The 19,393-nt window shown below is 42.6% G+C and overlaps 1 protein-coding gene across 3 annotated transcripts in view; it reads left to right on the top strand.

Moving 5' to 3' along the window:
* The first annotated feature begins 12,264 nt into the window (after positions 1-12,264).
* Positions 12,265-19,393, top strand: part of DEPTOR (DEP domain containing MTOR interacting protein) — a 90,288-nt gene continuing 83,159 nt past the window's right edge. Inside the window, exons 1-2 of one of the 3 annotated variants that reach the window (XM_074555813.1) lie at positions 12,265-12,789; positions 12,943-13,038. In XM_074555813.1, coding sequence (XP_074411914.1) covers positions 12,953-13,038 — 86 coding nt within the window. In that variant the 5' untranslated portion in view covers positions 12,265-12,789; positions 12,943-12,952. Of the gene's footprint in view, positions 13,039-19,393 lie in introns of all 3 variants that reach the window. The other 2 variants (XM_074555803.1, XM_026799491.2) reach the window with 2 other exon arrangements.

The following is a 19,393-nucleotide window of genomic DNA, read 5'->3' as shown; positions in this document are numbered from 1 at the left end:
AGAAATCTATCATGTTTTCATGTTTTATTTCAGTTTTTGGAAGGTGGAAATACCATCATTGTGCACACAGGAAACCAGAGGCACTTCAACTTTGGCTAGTTTCTAGTAATGCATAGGTGCAAACTGATATGTGTATAGCCTTGTTTGAGACTTACATTTTGATTTAATGTAAATTTCTTCACGCACACCTCTCAGGTAAACCAGAAAATCACTTTTTACCAAGCAAGTCTTGAAATAGTTACTAAGCTTATTTGTGATTGCTTTAATTTATACCTTAATTTGTGCAATTTTGCAATGACCTCGCACACCTGCTTCTTCTTCTTTCTACTTTTCATTCTGTGAAATAAAAAAAAAGTTCTGGTATAGCCAAGAAACTGATTCCAAGGCATGGGTTCATGGAGTTTGTACCCTAAGAGATCTGCTATGTAACAGAAACTCAATAGGAATTAAATCATTGGATGTTATTCAAGAGTTGGCATTGATCTGTAGTCAGGAACATTTGTAGTAGTTACTAATTTTTCTAATCAGTTTTGTTTATCCTGTTTATTCTGGTTGAAGATGCTTTATATATATATATTTATATTTTGGAACTGAAATGTGTATGCTTGTTCTGCCTGCCATCTTTCTCTATCTGTCCCTCGTTTACCCCTCTGGAAGCTGCTGTTCAAGGTCAAGCAAATTTGGCATGTAAATTTCCTGGAATTTTGATAGAAATCAGTGGCTGGATGATATATTGAAAACCCTACTTGGGGGAATGCTGCTCTGATCCATTCTAAAAAGCCAACTGACCTATCACCAAACACATGGACATAAATCAATAGAGATGTCTCATTTCTCAGGAAACAGCTAGAATTATGCATCTGTTTTCACTGAAATTGCTTTAGAGCAGTGACCTGACAAAAACAGGTTTGTCTAGGAACTCATGAAGTTGGTTTCTTGAAACATGGATGAATCATTTAATGAATTTGAATTACAGAGAAAATGAGATTATGAACTATTAATGTTGCTGTCAATTTATAAGGAAATGCACACCATGGCAAGAGAGCTTGGTAGGATCCTGAAACTATTTTATATTGATGCTGTTAGGTTATTTATTTGCTTTGAAGTTGCTATAGCATAAATGAGTTCTGTTTTGAGTTTGAGCTGGTCTGGTGGACTGAAGCTGTCAGGGGTCAGGAGCATGTAACATGATGGTACAAGCAGGGGTGAAACTCACCTGTAGGAGAATGGAAGCAAGAGTTGAGGAAGCAGTAAATTCAGCCATCCTGACTTAACTAATCACCAGCTGCTCTCAGTCCACCCAGGTGCCCACTGGAAGCCTCAAGTGGCTGCTGTGAGTGTGAGGTGTGCACCTGTCAGCATAAAGCTGAACTGCCACATAGCCTCTGCATCCTCACCTGGGCTGGGGACGGGGCAGCAATGGAGTCAAGCCTCAAGCAAGAGAAGCTTTGACATAGTTTTTCAACTGACAAATGTTAATGGAAATTAGTGTTAATGGAATGTGGTTGACGATCACCTTTGAAGTCCTTGGCCCTGCTTAATCTTTCCCAGAACTCAAACATCAGAGATGTGAGCTGTTAAATTAATGAAGGGCATCTGTGACAAATCAAATCAAAGAACTCCAAAGCTCCACAACTGAAACACAGAATGGTGAAGTAGGAGATAACAGTGCACGGTACCACTGTCAGGCTCTAGTCATTAGGTAGCATGTTAGGGGGATGACTTCCCAGTGTGATTGCAATTCAAGTGCTTGGGAGCTCTACAGTAAAATGTACTGAGAAAATAGGGCTACATGAAATGGGGTGTTCAAATGACAAAGATGTACACACTAGAAATTTACAGATGTTTTTCAAAGTACAACAGAGATAGCTGAGAAAAAAAAAAAGATAAAGGCAGCACTGGAAAAACTGACACAGTGCCAAAGTTGAATATAGCAACACATTATCAGCTCAGTGATAATTACACAATTCACAGTTACAGTTCTTGGAAATTATTCCACAAGAGAGGCTCGTTTTGATTAAAGCCTCATAACCCTAGTTCAAGGATTTCTTTCTTCAGCTGGAATGCCATCTGCAATATGTAAATTAGCGTGTGTGTTACATTTTCACACTTTAAATGACAGTTTTTCATTGTCTAGAAATACCGGCCATAGGATGTGCTCACTGTGTTTCAGTACAGAAGGTGACCACTAAAGCTCTAGGTGTGACTGGGGTTAGAGCTCTTTCAGCACATCACAGACTCCTGTGAGACAGTGGGAGAATGACTGTCTACAATGTCTGTGTTACATTTCCTTCCTAGGAAAACAAGAAAGAGAAAAGACCAAACAGGAAATATTATTATGCCATTGTATAAATCCATGGTGCACACCTATCCTGGATAATGATTGGCTAGTCTGTCTTAAATATAAGAACTAGGGGATTACTGATGAAAAGAACAGAAAGTAATGGATAACAGGAGAGAATAAATTTGTATGCAACACATTGAGAAACTTGGGAGATGTGTGAAAGTCAAAATTACTGTGATTCACAGAAGAGTCAAACAAGTCCATAAAGATGTGCTTGTCTCTCTTAATCACAATATTCAGGTTCAGACCCCCTAAATCACCAGAGCACACACAATCCTGCTCTCCATGGTTATTGAGACATACTTCAAATTTTTTTTCTTTTTTTTTTTCTTTTTTTAGCAGTGAAATGTAAAATAGCAAAACAGTGGCTTGCATATTCTGTGTTGCAGATCTTGGTTTATTTGTATTACTGTATCCCAGTAAAACCATCATACCTGATGAGGTCAGCCAGAAAAGCACCACAAGGCAGGAACTAATGAGTCCAAGACTCAAGCAGAGAAAATTTCAGCCAATTAGTAGAATAACCAGATAGCTCATTGCTGCCTCAGCCAAGGCTGTCTTGTCAATCTTAACAGGCCACCAGGGAGATACACATATCAGCAAAACACATATATTTAAATTAGGAGAAAATAAACAGCTGTAACCAAGCCTAAATATTCATGTAAACCATACAATAGCTTGGAGTATCTTGGTGACATATAATTGGTTCTGGCCTTGAAATACTGGAGAAGAAACGCTCAGCCACAAAGCTGGAGAGCATACACCAAATAGTCAGAGCTCAAACATGGTCAAGAAAATTTGGAATTGACTTTGAGAATGTCACTGCACACTGTTGTGACAAGCAAGAACCCAGATGCTCATTGCTTATGAGACAACCAGCAATTAGAGACCTGTTTTGTATGTTATTTCTTTGCAGGGACTGCATGTGTAATTGCAAACAAAGGCAGAGGATCAGTCATGCAACACTGATTTGAAGATAAGGTGTGGTAAACTTGTGCAAGCTGGTACCCAGCCTACATTCAGAGCTTCTCCCAGTCTCAGCCAGTCAGCCAGGACATTCATTGCTGCACAGCAAGTCCTCCCAGTGCAAACACTGGTGCAATGGGTGGGGGAAGGTGCTGTGATCTTTGTTCACATTGCCATGAAAAAGCAAGCTGTTTCTTTCAATAATGTAATAATTACAGGGATCCTTTTAAATTTAGAATATATGTCAGTCAGCCACGTTAGTTCATGCATGAGTACATCATTAAAATCTTTTGCTCCCTGTACATCATTTTCTGGGTAGATCTCCAGAGTGCTTCTACCACAGCAAAGCCTGTAATTCAGACTCAGATAATTTTGCTAGTTGGGAAAATTAGCATCAATACTTTACTGCAGTCCCTAAAATTTAATCACATAAACACCTGCTGCTAGAGATATTTTAAATGGTGTTATTATTAATATTGAGAGGTTACATGAGATAGATGCAAATAAATGTAGTTTTAAAAATATTGTATAGAGAATTTTGTGGCTAATTTCAGTCTGAAGACTTTATTAATACTGACAAACTAAATACCAGTATGTGTCATCTGGCAAGTTATCCCCTCATCTCACTTCTTGACTAGATGCTATCTGCATAGCAGTAACCTCAGAGAGTGGGTGGTTTTTAGTTTATCATTAATTTTTAAGACATTGCTGAGGATATATACTACAAATATATCCCAGCAAACTACATCCTTACACTTTCTGTATGAATCTAAAATAAATAAATAGATTAATCAAATTAATTCAAAAATTACAGCCATTTAATGCAAAATATTTTTAAAAACCCAAACAGGAAAATGCATCAAGTATTTTATTTGTAGAGAGAATACAATGAAGGAATAGAGTGGCACAGGAAAATGACAGTGAAAAATGGCAAGATGAAAACTTCAATGAGAATAAGCCAATATGGGAAAAGCTCATGTAACAAAGGGAGCAGAAGCCTTATATGGGAAAGAATAAAATGCAATACAAATGAACACGTAAATCATAATGAACAAATGAAATAATGAAAATTATGTCCAACAAATCTAATGCTGGAATGAGCTGCAGAACAAATGTCTGATTCTGTTACATTCTAGGTGTTTCTCATGCTTCTGCTTGTAGGGCCTTCTAGTTTCACTCTCAGTCAAGATGAATAATGCAATCTCAGGCTGTAACTGTACAAGAATTACCATTTCACTCGATTTTGTTATTCTCAACTTTCTTCCCAATGCTGAAATGTTAGATGAGCAGGCTATACCTTTCACATCTTCCTCCCCAATATACTTAGAAGCCCTTCTAATCCCATGCCCTTTTTAGCCCCAAACCATCAACCTGACATGAAAGTGGAAACACTCTGCAGACATCTCTGCAGGAAAAATTTTATTCTGAAGATTTCTATCTACCCCCCTCATCAGGTACTAGGCCCTATGCCTAAAGCATCCCATGTCTATTATATTTTTGGTATTTTTCTGTGAAGATGCTAACCATCTTTATTTTTTTTCTTCTGCTGCTGCATACTGGTTATTAAACTCCAGTTTGTTAAGAGGACAACCATTTTCCCATTGTAATCACTGTGTAAATGAGTATCTCAATTTTTTCTTACAACTCTGTAAGTATTGAATAGTAGTGAGGGGCTGCTATCAAAAGGGCTGTCAATGTCTTGAGATGTTGAACAATTTGACATAATGTGGTAGGTTATAACCAGATAGAACAAGTAATTTTCCATTCACTGGATGTTTTGGCATCTCAGATCCACAGTCACTGTTGACTCAGAAAAGTTCACTGCCTGTACACTTAGGAGAGATTCTTGTCCTCTCACCTTCTCCTGCCTAAGTGTTGGAGACTGGGTCATCAGTTTTGACACAGACCTAACCTAACAGAATTGCTTCAACCCAGGAAATTGCTTGGTAAGTGGATGATGAGACTGCTCTCATCATGAACTGCTTCAGAAGAGATCCTGTGTGAGGCATGGGGCAAAATACTTCCCTTTAAGCCCATCTTCAGAGACCTAAATGTGTTTTCCTCCAAAATTTAATTATTTGAATGAGAGAATCCTCAAAGGCAATTTAAAAACTTTGAAAGCTTTAATTAAAAATTCTATGCAGGTTCCATTCCTGGGGGAGTGAACACCGGGGTCTGCCAAATTGTGTCATAGAAAAAATACAGGTGTAGCTGATCCTATTCCATGGTGGGGATGTGCATTAAGTGGGCCTTCTGAGATGCTTCTGGGTGAGTTTTCTATACTGACATCTTAACAGTGACAATTTGGAGGGCTCCTCTCTAGAGAGAGAAGTCAGTGCAGATAGGGAGGAAAGGTCTTGTCTCTCTGACAGTTGCTCTGAAGGCAGTGTAATACCAGGAAAAACTCTGAGGAACCTCACATAGAAAATTTATTCCTTCCATCTCCTCCCTCATCACGGCTTTATTGCTGCTGTTCCAGCTTCTTTCCCTCTGTTTTCTCCAGCCCAAATCTTACTTCTGTTTTTAATGGGATGCTTTTCTCACCAATCCTCTTTGTTGGTGCTTCCTGGACTTTTTTTTATCCTCATTTCACCCTTCTTCCCTGTGGGAGTACACCTTGGTGAAATTTTCTTCTTGGACTCAACAACTACAGACTGATTATTACATGTTTTTTTCCTGCTGAGCTGTTGAGAGCAGAACAGTGTTCCCACTACAGTTCAGCCCTTGGCAATATTGTTTACCAGTTATCTATTTAAAGACACCTGAATTTGGTCTTATGATAGAACCTTGATATGGTTCTGTTTCATCCCAGTTCTGTCTTTGATGCTTCCTTCCAACAGGTTTTTGGCATCCAGTTACCCTGATGCAGAGCTGCAGAAGAACTCTTTCTACACTGAAGAATTCTGGTTCTCAATAGCGCTGAAGATACTTTCTCTTCAGTTCAATACAGGGATGGGACATAGCAAATAATTTTGCTATATCTCAGCACAATGTAGATTCTGATTTCTTTTAGAATCATGTTCTACTAAGTTAATCTCATGGCTTCAGCCCTGTAGGACATCCAGAAATACTTTGAGAACCCAGGAAGTCCTAGACAAATACTTGCAAACTGCCTTCCTGAAAAAGAATATTGAATTATCCTGTGTTTTACTGACTTTTTCATTTTTACTAGATTGGGCAGTTATTTTTGATGTTCATTGAGGAGGGAAATTAATGATGGAGTCAAATATGTTTGTGTTTTTAATTATGTGCAGAGATTGTATTGTCTAAAAATTATTCCTTTATAAAATTAGCTTAATTTAACAGTCTTTTTCTTTTGTGGAGCATCGATTCACCACAATTTTCTAATTGGCATTTTCATACTTAAATTCTTGAAAGGGCCACAGGGTGGCAGAGCGATTAAACACTGCCCACAGTTCTTTATAGGGACGTGGACCCGAGTCAGGCGAGCCAGCGTAGCTGCTGTGCTCATTATCCCGGTGGAGCTGAGCCGTGCCATCAGCTCACCCAGCGTGGATGCTGTGCTGATCATCCCGGTGGAGCTGAGCCGTGCCATCGGCTCACCCAGCGTGGATGCTGTGCTAATCATCCCGGTAAATCTGAGCCGTGCCATCGGCTCACCCAGCGTGGATGCTGTGCTGATCATCCCGGTGAACCTGAGCCGTGCCATCGGCTCACCCAGCGTGGATGCTGTGCTGATCATCCCGGTGGAGCTGAGCCGTGCCATCGGCTCACCCAGCGTGGATGCTGTGCTGATCATCCCGGTAAATCTCAGCCGTGCCATCGGCTCACCCAGCGTGGATGCTGTGCTCATCATCCCGGTGGAGCTGAGCCGTGCCATCGGTGTGTCGCGCTGCCGGTGTCCCTTAGCAGCGGTGGCACTTTGTGAATGTGCCATGCTGCTGCCTGAGCCCCAGCGAGCTCTGTGAGCCGGAGGAGCGGCTCGGCAGGCGGTGTTCCTCAGGCAGGGATGTCTCTGTGTGTCTCCCAGCCTCACCTAAGGAGTTACAGGCTGGGACATGGTGAAGGACAGAGACAATGCTGAAGCCTGAGCAGCCTGTAAGGAGGCCTTTGATTCTGTGTCTCATTCTGTGCAGCTGTTTGGACTCTGTCAAACTTTTTGCCTCTGTGGCTGCCACCAGAACCACATGTCCCCTGAGATGTGCACGCTGCATGCTTGCACCCACACCCACCCCAAGCCCTGGTTGTGATGCTCACCCTAGGAAACAAAGAGCCAGGTGTTCTAAGGCAGTGTGCTCCGACATGGGCATTGTGGAAAGAGAAATATTCGACAGGAACTTGTGCTGAGAAGCAGAAATAGATAGGAAAGGATACTAAAGTGCCTTGGACTGAATCTCTTCTCTTAGGTGGTGTCTCTTAGAGAACAAGAAAACCAACCCATGCCTGAGTGTTCAGGGCTGATCACAAGTCAGTGTCAAACCGCCAGTTCAAGCCACAGTGCTTTAAGCAAACATTTTAAATCTTGTGGCCAGACATCAGAGTGCTTTAATGCAGAGGCAGCTGGGGGATGGCTTAAGCTGGCTTTTACCACAGAGCTAGAAGGTGTTGTCTTCACATGTGAGAAGTGGTTTAAAAAGCAGTTCCTTTTCAGCTCTTAGTCACACTTCCCAGCTGACTCACACCTCCCAGTCCATGCATTAGGCTGGATATTACTCAAGCCTAGGACTACGATCTGGACTAAACATATGATATAGGTGAAACTCGAATTGTACAAGTTCATCATTGCCATTGGTTAAAATGCAGAATAAAATAAAGAGAAAACAAATAAAAAGAACTACTAGAAATACATATGAACTTCATCAAAGATAAACCTGAGGTTTCCAACAGGTTTAGAGGTGCTTTTAGGCTTGTAAATATTTTTGTGATGATCAAAATTTGAAATAATTGGAAAATGAATATATGAAATAAGAGGAATTAGAAAATATTCCATGTATAATGAAATAGGGGACAGCATGCATTGGGTAGTGCAAAATGCTGGTTTAACAGAGCATACTGTCAACTGGAATTATCTGGGTTACTGGTCTGATGCGAATTTCTGATCTTTTATCTTATTGAAGCTGCTTGTTTCTATAAAATATTTACCTGCTCACTAGAGCAAGCGCTGAAGCAGGTACCCATCTCTTGGTGATGCCTTTGCTGTCAGTCTGCACAGAAATCTCGCTACCTCTGCCTGGCCTAGTGAGTGTTTGAATATTTAATGCAAAATGGAAAAGCTGTGTAGGAACAGGCTTAGAAAATCCTTTTCAGATTGTCTCTGTATATCTCAGGATCAAAATGCCTTTTTGTCTGCACTTCAGCTCACTATTACAACTACCAGGTCAGTAACACATGAAATATGAGAATATAGACAGATATGACTCTCACTCCAGTGCTGAAAAGTTGGACAGACTATGAAAAATTCCTTCTGTTATCTCCATGGAGGCTTTTGCAGGAACTTGGATGCAATAATAGAAAAAGAGAAGTTTAACACATATCCTTATTTTTTGGAGTGTTTGTTTGTTTGTTTATTTGTTTGGGGTTTTTTTTAAACTTACTACTTACTAGCTTTCCTGTGGTTTATCACAAGACTAAAATTAGCTTGGCCAGATATATTCTTTGAATCACACAAGCACTGATTCTTACTACCAGTTCCTAGCAGATAACTTAAATGGTTCAAACTTAGAGCAGCAATGAATGTAATCTATGCACTTCCATGTATGGGAAACACTATTGTACATAGCCTGAAAAGAGGAGGGGAGATTGGACAATACCTGGTAGTTCCTATGGTGCCCCTTCCCAGGCCTCCAGTGCTAAGGAAGTCAACCAGTTAAAACACAAAGACAAGGGAGCTCTCTTTGCAAGTAAGCATGGGAATATAGGAAAAAAACCTTCACACTCATTTTCCATGAGTGTTGCAAGAGCTACTTAGATAAAAGGTCAACTTAAAAGCCAAAAACCATTTTGTACTTGTCTTTCTCAGTAAACAGAGTGACCTTTATAAAATTCCTTTATAAAGGAATTTTAAAATTTCATGTTTACATAATGCTGTCTCTTATACAAAAGATGTTAGGGGAAAAAAAACACCACAACCATCCAACAGCTTACCTGTTAATGCCTTTTGTCACTGAAGTGCTTCACCATCTTCTGCATCTATATCATTTTCCTGTTTAAAAAGCTCTAATCATCCCAGCAAGGGAAAGCCAAACAACTTTATTTGGGACTCAAGAGCAATGTATAGGAGAAATAAGAAGTATAGACATGAATACTTGTAATTCTTTCATGAGGATGTCTGGTGTTAAAATAAGCTTGCAAAAAATTGACTAGTGAGACTAAAGAATTAATTTATCAAATTATCAGATTAATTTACTGAGTCAAAATGTAGGCCACAGATACAACAGTCTTCAAAGCAGTGAAAGCAATATTCGTATTTCATTATGTAAACATCTAGTGTTTCACCACTTGAGCATTTACTAAATGAGATAAGAAAGTTTATACTACTTACTAACATGTTTTCTAAACCCAGTACTCTAATACAATGTGCCTATTCATGCATGAGCTTCCACAGAGCGTTGTGACCTTGGTGGTTAAAGTGTACTGCCTTATACTTCCCTGCATGACAGAGAGCCTGTAATGTCATCAAAAGTCACTGGAAGACACTTGAGCTACCCCTCACACCTGTGATACCAACCCTCCAGCAGACCTATGCAGCTTTTGTTACTCTCTTAATATCATGGAGGATGAGTTTTGAAGTGTCCCGGGGCTCCAGCTCAAAGATCTGTCATGCTTTTGGCTGAGGAATCCTTACTGGTGCTAGCTACCTCCATCTCACTTAATTTCAGCCATACTAAAGTAAAACTCAGATATTCAGGTCTAAAATAGGCACCAACTTCTAAAATTGATCCTATACCTGAAGAAAAATAAATCTATCTACTTACCAGGGGTTGTCTCAGAGGGATGCCTCTCTCTGTCTTGCTGTTAGGATTTCAAACACTGCACATGCTGTCCCACCTCTTAGAGGAGCATTTTAGTCTTCATGATCTCTCCCTTGGGAGGAAGGGTCAATGCAGCCTACATTTTTTGTTAGACCTTATGTTCTGTAGCAGTCTGTAGATTAAAAATCCCACCAGATTATTTTGTGTAGCTTTTTACTGGCTCTTGCCTGCAATGTGACCCTTCAAGGTTGTGTCATTACCCTTTTTTGGGGAATGGCAGGCTTGGAGTGACTGATAGCCAATTCCTTCCTCTGAGGATAACTGTAACTGTAAGAAATTTCAGTGTGAACATGTGGAACAAATTACAAATGGGATATCAGCGTGCAAAAGCCAACACGAAATTCTATAATCATTAAATAATCCAGTACAGGAATTTGCACTGGCCTGCATTTTGCAAGTTGCAAAACTGCACAGGGAAGGATATGGATTTCAGGCTGCAGTTCCACAAGCACCCTGTCATGACACTTTGTCACTGCATGAAGACAGCTTCTTCTCCCTCTTCCTCCTCTCCTGTCCCTGTTTCAAGCTGCAAAGGCCCACTCTACCTTGGTGTCAGTTCTGGCACTCATTGCACCCTGCAGCCAACTGCACAGCTCTGCTTACTAGCTCAGAAGAAAGTTCCCCTTTGGCCTGTTTAGTGAATTGAATTGCAACAAGCAGAGGACCTAAAAGTGGGAAAACTAACATAAGACACATTGCAGATTGTGTTGCCAGAGCCTGGAGGAACAGTGTATCTCCTTTTAACAGCAGTGAATGGATGAAATCAGCCAAACTCAAGTGATAGAGCCAAGGATTTACCCAGAAATGGTCTGCAATGTACATTCTCTTGAAATTGTTTTTCCTTCAGTCATGTGATAAAGTGCTTGATAAAAATTGCTGTGTACATTCTTTGTCTTAAAGATAAGGTCAGATGAGACAGTGGTTTCAATTCTCTTTTTGTTTCCAGCTCTGTGAATCTGTACTTTGTATGTTTGCAGTATGAGTGGAATTAGAGGCCGTTTGCAAGTATTCAGATTAAATGCATGTCTTCCAAATTTACAGAAAATAACCTCAGGCTGTAGTGCTTACAGTCCTAAGATGTTCCTCTGTCTGGCCTAAATTAAATGAAGGCAGATTGTGTTTTTCTCCCTTTGCCACTTATGGACCTGTCGTGCTTTTTGAGACCCACAAAGGTGCTCATTAGAAGGACTCTACTGGACTGAGCCAAAGGTCCATCTAGTCCTGTGTTCATCTCAGTGGCTATAAACAGTAGGGAGCAGCAGGGAAAGCACATACGAAATGTCACACAAGTGCTTGCCTTGTGAGACCATTATTTTTAGAACAGAGAATTTCCTGAGCTGGATGTGGCTGCTGTCTGCTTAGTAACCCTATGTAGATTTCTTTTCCAAGTGTTTTTCTCCTTGGTTCCAAGTTCATTCTTTTACATCCAAAGCCACCTTTAGTAATAAATGCCACAATTCTAATATGGGTAATGCAATCAACACCTTCTTCCCATTGTCTGCACTCTCATTACTACTAGGTTCACTTGATTCCTTCTTAGTTTTACTTGTGGTTCTATTATTTTGGTTCTGAATCGATGACAGTATTGGAAGTGCTTTAGCAGAAACAATTTCCATGCACAAACAGTATGTTCAGATAGATATAAAGGCAATGAGTAGGCAATCAAGGTATTGCATGTGTTTGCAAATGAAAATCATGCTTGGACCATTGCAGAAGATGCCTCCTCCTGGACTTTTTTAAAGAAAAGGGCGATTTTTTCCCCCCCATCAAAAATGTTGACAGTATTCGTGACCCTGCAATTTATTTCCCGTTTCCAAGACAAAATGTTCCTCTGGCCGCAAGAATTCTGCATCCTCCGTCTCCTGGAGACAAAGAGTTGATGTGAGCAGGGGACCAGGGTTTGAAAATAACCCCTGGGTGGCAGATAAGCGGAAATGTGGGCAGCAGGAGGGCAGTAACAGTTTTTGAGGTTGAAACCCCAGATCACCGCTCCCTTCCTACTACCCGCCCCGCGCTGCATCGCCAAGGATCGCTGCCAAGGCGCAGCCCGCACTACCTGAGCGGGCAGCGGTCGCATCTCCTCCCGCGCAGCCGGATCGGCTTTTCCCGAGCTCACTGCTCCTCCGAGCAGCCCCGCGCTGAAGGGAGGACGCGGGACTTTGCACCCGCGGGAAGGAGCCCCGGGCGGGGAGCGCTGCGCTCCCCGGTGCGCGGCCGCTTTGCGCCTCCCGGGCCGGGGCTGGCGGGGCGGGCAGCGGCAGCAGCCGCTTGGCCCGCAGCCCCCGGCGGGGAGCCGGCCCCTTCCCGCGGGGGCAGCGCCGACCCTGCCGTGTGACAGCCGGGGGGGGCCGCTGCTGCCTCGGCGAGCCCGGCTGCGGCGCGGCGGCTGCAGCCATGTGTTTATCCGCCTGCCAGTGACACAATAACACGGGAAGCGGCGGGAGGGATCCGAGCCTGCCGAGGGGAAAAGTGACCTGAGGCGCTCAGGTGAGCCGGAGCGGCAGGAGGTGGCTGTCGCTGCCCGCCACCCCCGGAGAGCTCCGGAGCCGGGCGGGAGGCGCCCCGGAGCTGCCGGCGGGGGCAGCGCGGCCGGGGGCGGCGAGTGCCGGTCCCCCTCACCCGGCGGTGCTGCGCCCGCAGGCCGGCAGCGATGGAGGAGGGCATGAGCAGCATGCAGCAGAAAGCGGCGGAGCTGGAGCACATGGCCGAGGTCCTGCTCACCGGCGAGCAGCTCCGGTAAGCGGTGTCTTCCTCCCCACTTTACCCGGAATCAGCAGCAACCCCGCTGACGGCGGGAGGGGGAGGTTTGGGAGGCACAGGGCGAGGGTCTCTCCCCGAGGACTTTCTTTGCACCGGAGCACCTGCCCTGCTTCCATCGCGGCCCCGGGCTCCGGCCCCGCTTCCAGCAGCGACGAGGACGAGGGGCCGCAGCGGCGCTGCGAGCCCGGGGAGGGGAAGCACCGCACGGGGGGCTCTGCCGCGGCACCTCCGCTCCCCTGCGTGGAGCAGGAGGCGGCTGGGGAGAGGCTGCTGCGTCACTAAAGGCATCAAACGCTGCAGGAGAGCGGCGTCTTTAACGATAAAACCCCCAAAGAAACCATAAGAGGTGAAGTGTCTCAGCGCCCCATGGAGAGCCAGGGCGAGCGCAGGGCAGCGCTCCCGCACAGCCCGGCCGGCGCTGGCAGCGGCGCCGGGCACTGACCCCGCAGAGCTGCGCCTCGCTCCAAGGGACTGTTTTTATTTTGCATCAGCTGGTCCCAGCAGATGGATGGGGATCCCTACTGTCAGTGCCAGCAGCAATTAACAGTGCTGTGTGACTGGAGTTGTGAGCAGCACAGGAGCTTTGAACAAAAATGCCTGACTCAGTTAATTTTTAATTCTGTGGTGTATGCTGGCTATGTGTGCCAGCTGTACCTATACAGTACAGAGCAGAAAAAGTAATTTTAATAATGTCGGTTCGGTGATGGACCATCTTGTGATTCAGGAAGAAAAATCTCACTATAATGTGTTATATAAGTAACTAGAAGGGGATAGTAAAAATATTTTCTCAGTAGTTTTTCTTGAATTTTTTAAAATTTTTTCTCAGATGCCAGACAAACTCTGAAAAGTGTTAGATATGTTCTCTGCTTTGGCAGATGCCATCATTGCTGCTAGTACAGACACTGTTACTGTTTGCATCCACAGAGCAAGGAGAAGTGCCACTTTGTGATGCACACCAGTGATACTGCTCTTTGGCAAGTAAATGTTATTTTGGTGATTTGGCTGCAGTACACACCAGTGCCTCCTCCAAATCTGAGATTCTGCTTTGAAGTAGCCTTTAGGGTGACAGAGTACACTGGCACTGGTCCTGCATGGTGGATTTGTTGCAGAGTTGAGCATCCAAGTGTCAGATCAGAATTCTGTTGTTCCTAATTTATGTTACTAGAAGTTGAAGATTTCAGGCTAATACAAAATTTCTATAAGGATCACATTAATCTTACTGTATACATCACAGTTAAATGTAAAAGCAAAACTTTGCAATCTTTCCCAAAGGAGAAACTGACGAATTTTATCAAGTCTGGCTCCTAGAATCAGCTCATCTGTGTTGTTATCAAGAGTTACACTTGTCATTTTATTTATTATGGTATTGAAACGCAGTCAAAGATGATTTGCAGATACAAAGTAACTATTGCCCATCCTGTGAAGTTACCTGTGGACATTCCTTCATGACTGTATAAGAAGTGGTTTAGATCTGCTTGGACTGGGAGTTCCTGAGCAAGTCAGTGTGCATAATGTCTGGCTGCTGCTGAGCAGGGAGATCCACTCTTCTTCCTGCCCCTTTCCTTCTACCCAGCAGTGTAGTCCCACCTCCTCTTTTTGCCTGCTCAGGTAACTTCTCAGACTTCTTGAAAACAGATCCAGTGTGGTGATTTGGTGTGTAGGTTGATTTTCTCATCTGCTGACTTCAGGAAGCTACAGAAAATAGGTGTTAGGAATGTGTAGCCAGGAGGAAGAAGTGGCTGTGGTAGAGAAGACAGAAGATTTCCATTTGGATAGCAGAGAGCTATTGGGTCAGCTGGAACTGTACTGTGAAACTGCACCCAAAATTGTCTGCTTCCCCCCAGTTTTTTCTTAACTTAATTCTGTTTCTCTGTTTGGATATTCTGTGCAAAGGACTTGTATTCTTCAGTTTTCCAGGCAGTAAAAGCCACAAATAAGTGATAGAAGACTGGCTGGCAGACAAGTTTTAGCCAACCCTGCATTTAAAGTTTCCCTTTTCCTGTCCAAGATAAGCATATAATTGTTAATGCAAAATGAAAATGTGGAGTGCTTTCAGGATCAAAGACAGTTTATATCAGCAGCCTTTGGGGCAGGCAAACAGATGACAGAAAACCAGCACACGTGCGCTCAAGGCAGCATACTGTACTCTATTCTTAGTGATGCTTACAACTGCAAGATTCCCCAGTGGGATTGATGCAGCCAGACAGGTGATTATGTGTGTATTTGGGTGAAAGTGCATGCAAGATGAGCACATAACTGAGGAGTAAAAGTGTAAAATGAAACTGTGAGCACGGTATTACTTACACAAACTCAACCAAATGGAGGTATTTAAAGCACTCTTGTACTAGACCAAACAGCACGTGTGTCTAAACTCAAATACTTACCAGAGCTGCTTGATTTAAATTCCTTGCGGAGTTCCTAGTGCCTGTCTTGCTCTGGCCTCACATGCTGCCTCACAGCTCTCATTCCCATGGGCTGTTGCATGTCTGTCCTTCTCTGGCAGGGATCTGATGCAGTGAGGGTCAAAGCTGTCTGAGCAGCACCTTGGCAAGCCTGGCTTTGCACCCTGGCAGTGCCTGTGGTGGGAGTGGAAGCCCTCTTGGTGGGAAGGAGTGTCCTCTGCCACTCCTGAGACAAGTGCACAGTGGCTGGGGGAGGGAAAGGAGCAGGACAAAGAGTTTTTTCCTTCTCCTTGTTCCTGTCTCTTGGTTGCTTGTGATGTGTGTTTTGCCTTTGCAAGATCAGGAGCCTCTGCTCTGATGTGTGCAATGTCAGCTGGCGCCCAGGATCTTGGCTGCTGGCATAGGCTTGATGTAAATCCTGGCCCATGGGTAGGGTGATTTATGGAAAAAGAAATAAGAGCTGTATGTTGAGCTGTATGTTAGATAACATGGTAAATTTTTACATCCTGTAGTGTCCTTTGCCTCTATATCCAGTAGCTGTCTGAGCAAATACCTAACTCTTACTTTTGCTTAATAGAAACAAATCTTTTAAAGTGAGGACTTAGAAGTTTGGCTCTTGGTGAGCCTTTAAATTATGAAGCTGACAGCTGTGAAGGAAAGCTGAAGATTTCAGCAGTGTGACACACCAGCACAGACCCTTTGGCAGCTTCTGTTGCCATGCAAGAGATTGGCAAGAGAAGGGGAAAGCTGGGCTGGGCATGACCCAGCTGTAAGCTTTGGCACCAGTGGTCCTGCAGGGACAAACTGCAGACTCTGGCTGTGACAGCTCCAGCCACCCAAAATCTCAGCTTGTCCTTTTGTTCTGCTGCAGAGACCCACAGCTGTTCAGTGGTGAGCTCTCTCTTCTCAGAAGGTTGCAACAGCACTGCCCTTAAAATGTTTGAGAGGATCACAGGGCCTTCAGAGAGCCCTTGGAGGCTTCCACCCTGCTACATCCCTGCCTGGTACACCCTGGGCAAGTGAATGTCCCTGAGCTTCCCTGGCCTTGCTGGGAGTGCCTGAAGGGAGGTGTCACATTGATAGTCATTCCTGGAAGCTTAATAACGTCACTACTGAAGTTGTTAAGAATTTTATCAGAAGCAGAGCAATTCCAAGCTGATTTCTCTCACAGTTGAAGGCAACAGGTTGTGCCCATTTCAGCAGTAAGGATTAAAGTATTATGTCTGGGTTTGAGCACTGACTTGGATAGAGCTGATTTTTCCCTCTGGCAACCAAAAGCAGTTTCAATGGGCATGTTTTGATATAGATGCTTGTTGACTGTCTTCCGAGGTAAGGGTGTCTGAAATCTCCTCATCTGCTAATTGTTTCCTTGATGCCAGACTGTCGCCAAAATCTTATGTATCTCCCAAGACTCCCTCATTTCTTGCAGTAAATGTGCCTAGTAATTCAGGAATTCTCAGGCTTCAGTTGACTGAGCAGCAATATTTAAACACCCATTATTGCCATTGTATATGGTGTACAGTTCTCTGTAGTAAGTGTAACTTCAATGACATTTAACGTCTCTGCAGACTTTTGGATCTCTCTTTATCATCAGTTTTCAGAAGAAACTACATCTTTCCCTATCCACATTTCTGTTAAATAGTTGGGTAAATAAATATGTTTTATTTATACACTTCTCTAGATGAGGCAGTGATTTTGATAGAATAGTTTTTATAATCAGCATCATATTTCTACTTGGAGAAATATGAAGCATGTTTCTTAGAGATTTTTCTTTTGTTTTGGAAAAGACAAAAGTTTAAACAGAAATTTATTTCCCTTTTTGTCAAAGTTGGTGTAGGAATTTTTGATTCACAGAGTTAAAGGTTCTACATGATAAACAGCTACATATTTTGAAGCTGTAAGACAAAGCCAGTTTCACTGGTCTTCCAAAGGTTTTACTTCAGGAACCTTATCACTTTCAGAAGCCATATTGGAGTGCATAACTTTCAGAGTCATTAACTTGTGAAGGGTGGCAGCACCTACAGGTTCATAGCTTTTTTCTTATTCTAAGCAATAAAGAATCAACATTTTTTTCATGGTGGTAGGATTGAAAAGTTCATTAGCACTGTAAGGTGCAGAGAGCCCATGGCACAAAACAGTGATAGTTTCTAGAACAATGATATCAAAAGACCCTTAGTGTTAATGTATTGCTGTGATACAGGATTATATAAACTGTGCAGTTACAGAATTTATTAAATGCAATCACTGTGTTTGAAAGTGTGTTAAGACTCTGTTGTGAACTTAGACTCTAAAAGGATTTGAGATATATACTTGTCTAGAGGTCACTTATTCTCAAGTCACATTCCTAGATGTTAAACTAACATCTATGCCATTTGAAGAACTGACAGAATCTCTTAAAATGAGATTTTGTAATCTGCCTAATTTTGTACTTCCTCCTCAGGGAATGATTGTTTTTCTACCCCCTGAACATTTTGCTTGCCACTTCCTTAGTTCTTCACCAGTGGTTGCATTTCCCAGGAGCTGATTTGGTTTAAAACCAACCCTGAAAAAGTAGTTTTCAGTTGTCTCACTTGAGAAGACCCTTGTATGCTCATTTCTTCAGCATGGATAGAACACAGAGATTACATCATCAGATCTCTGTGGAGCAGACTCCTTCAGAACTCTCTGTACAAATAATTTCACTTCCATCAATTTATTTTCCAGAATCAAGCAACCAAAAATTTGTCATTTTTCTTTGTAAGGTTTCACCAGAGTGATACATTGAAAGAAAAGATGTCAAAGTGAAGGTTGGTAAAGCTGCAAAATGAAGTGTTCTGAAATCAGGTTTCCCACTAACTCTACTCTATCACAACAATTTCAATTACATATTTTTATTACATATATATACTATAAATTATTATGTGTATATACTATAAATTATTTAATGTTTTTTTTAAAAAGTGTTTCTCAGATTTATATGTTTATTTTTCTAGAGTCTTTGATTCTTTATTCACCCCTTCATGTGTTTCAATCTTGCCTGTTGGTACTAATTCTAATGACAAACCCCATCTGTATATATATATATATATGTATGAGATTTCTGGGCCAGGAATTTCAATTTCTCATGTCCTTCAGTAAAATCTGGGCTATTCAATATTTCTAGAAATGAAGATATAAGGCTTTGTTTCCTTATTTCTTTCCTTGTAGCCGTGCCTTTTAATAATTCAGTTGTTGCCCTCAGCAGCTTTCCTCAAGTGCAGCTCAGAGATCAAGTAGTTAACAACGCATGTGCAAATAGTGATCGTTCTTTCACTGTGTACATAAGAAGGCAAATGTTGTATGAGTGGTTTGTGCTGTATATTTTATGTATTCCATTCCAGATGGAGTCAATCATTAACTTTTGTCTCAGGTTAGCAGAGATTGGCAGGCGATTTGATGTGTATGGCATGTGCAAGAATTTTTTTTATTTATTTTATGTTAGAGGAGTTGCCTATGAAAAAGTGAAAGAAACTTGTTCCAATGTTGATGGTCATGCAGGGAAGGCGGAATGAATGTGCCAAGATCAATCTAGGTTTGCATTTATTACATGAACCCTGCTTCTGTGGGAGCAGTGACCATAGGCTGGCACCATGACAGAGAACTCTTCCTATCACTTGTCATTCTAATTTACTGTTTGTGTAGCGGTGCTGCCTAGGAATTTGAGCTGTTTATCAGGTCCCATCAGGGGTAGCTGCTGTATGCTCTGAGGAAAAACAAAGCCCTTCCAACACAAATCTTGCCTGCAGTTGTAGTGTCTTGCAGCAGTGGTGGGTTCTGGACACTGAGGGATGGTCTGTGTGAAGCCACCAAGGTGGGATTCTGTCAGGACTCTGGGATTTCTGGTTTGGTAGGTCAGACCTTGAGCCCAAGAGTGGCATCCTGAAAGCATAGAGAAAAATAACTCCCAAGTG

This window comes from Zonotrichia albicollis, chromosome 1 (genome assembly GCF_047830755.1).
Source record: "Zonotrichia albicollis isolate bZonAlb1 chromosome 1, bZonAlb1.hap1, whole genome shotgun sequence".
Classification (NCBI taxonomy): domain Eukaryota; kingdom Metazoa; phylum Chordata; class Aves; order Passeriformes; family Passerellidae; genus Zonotrichia; species Zonotrichia albicollis.
Note: the sequence above shows the minus strand (reverse complement) of the source record. Positions and strands in the feature narration are given on the sequence as shown.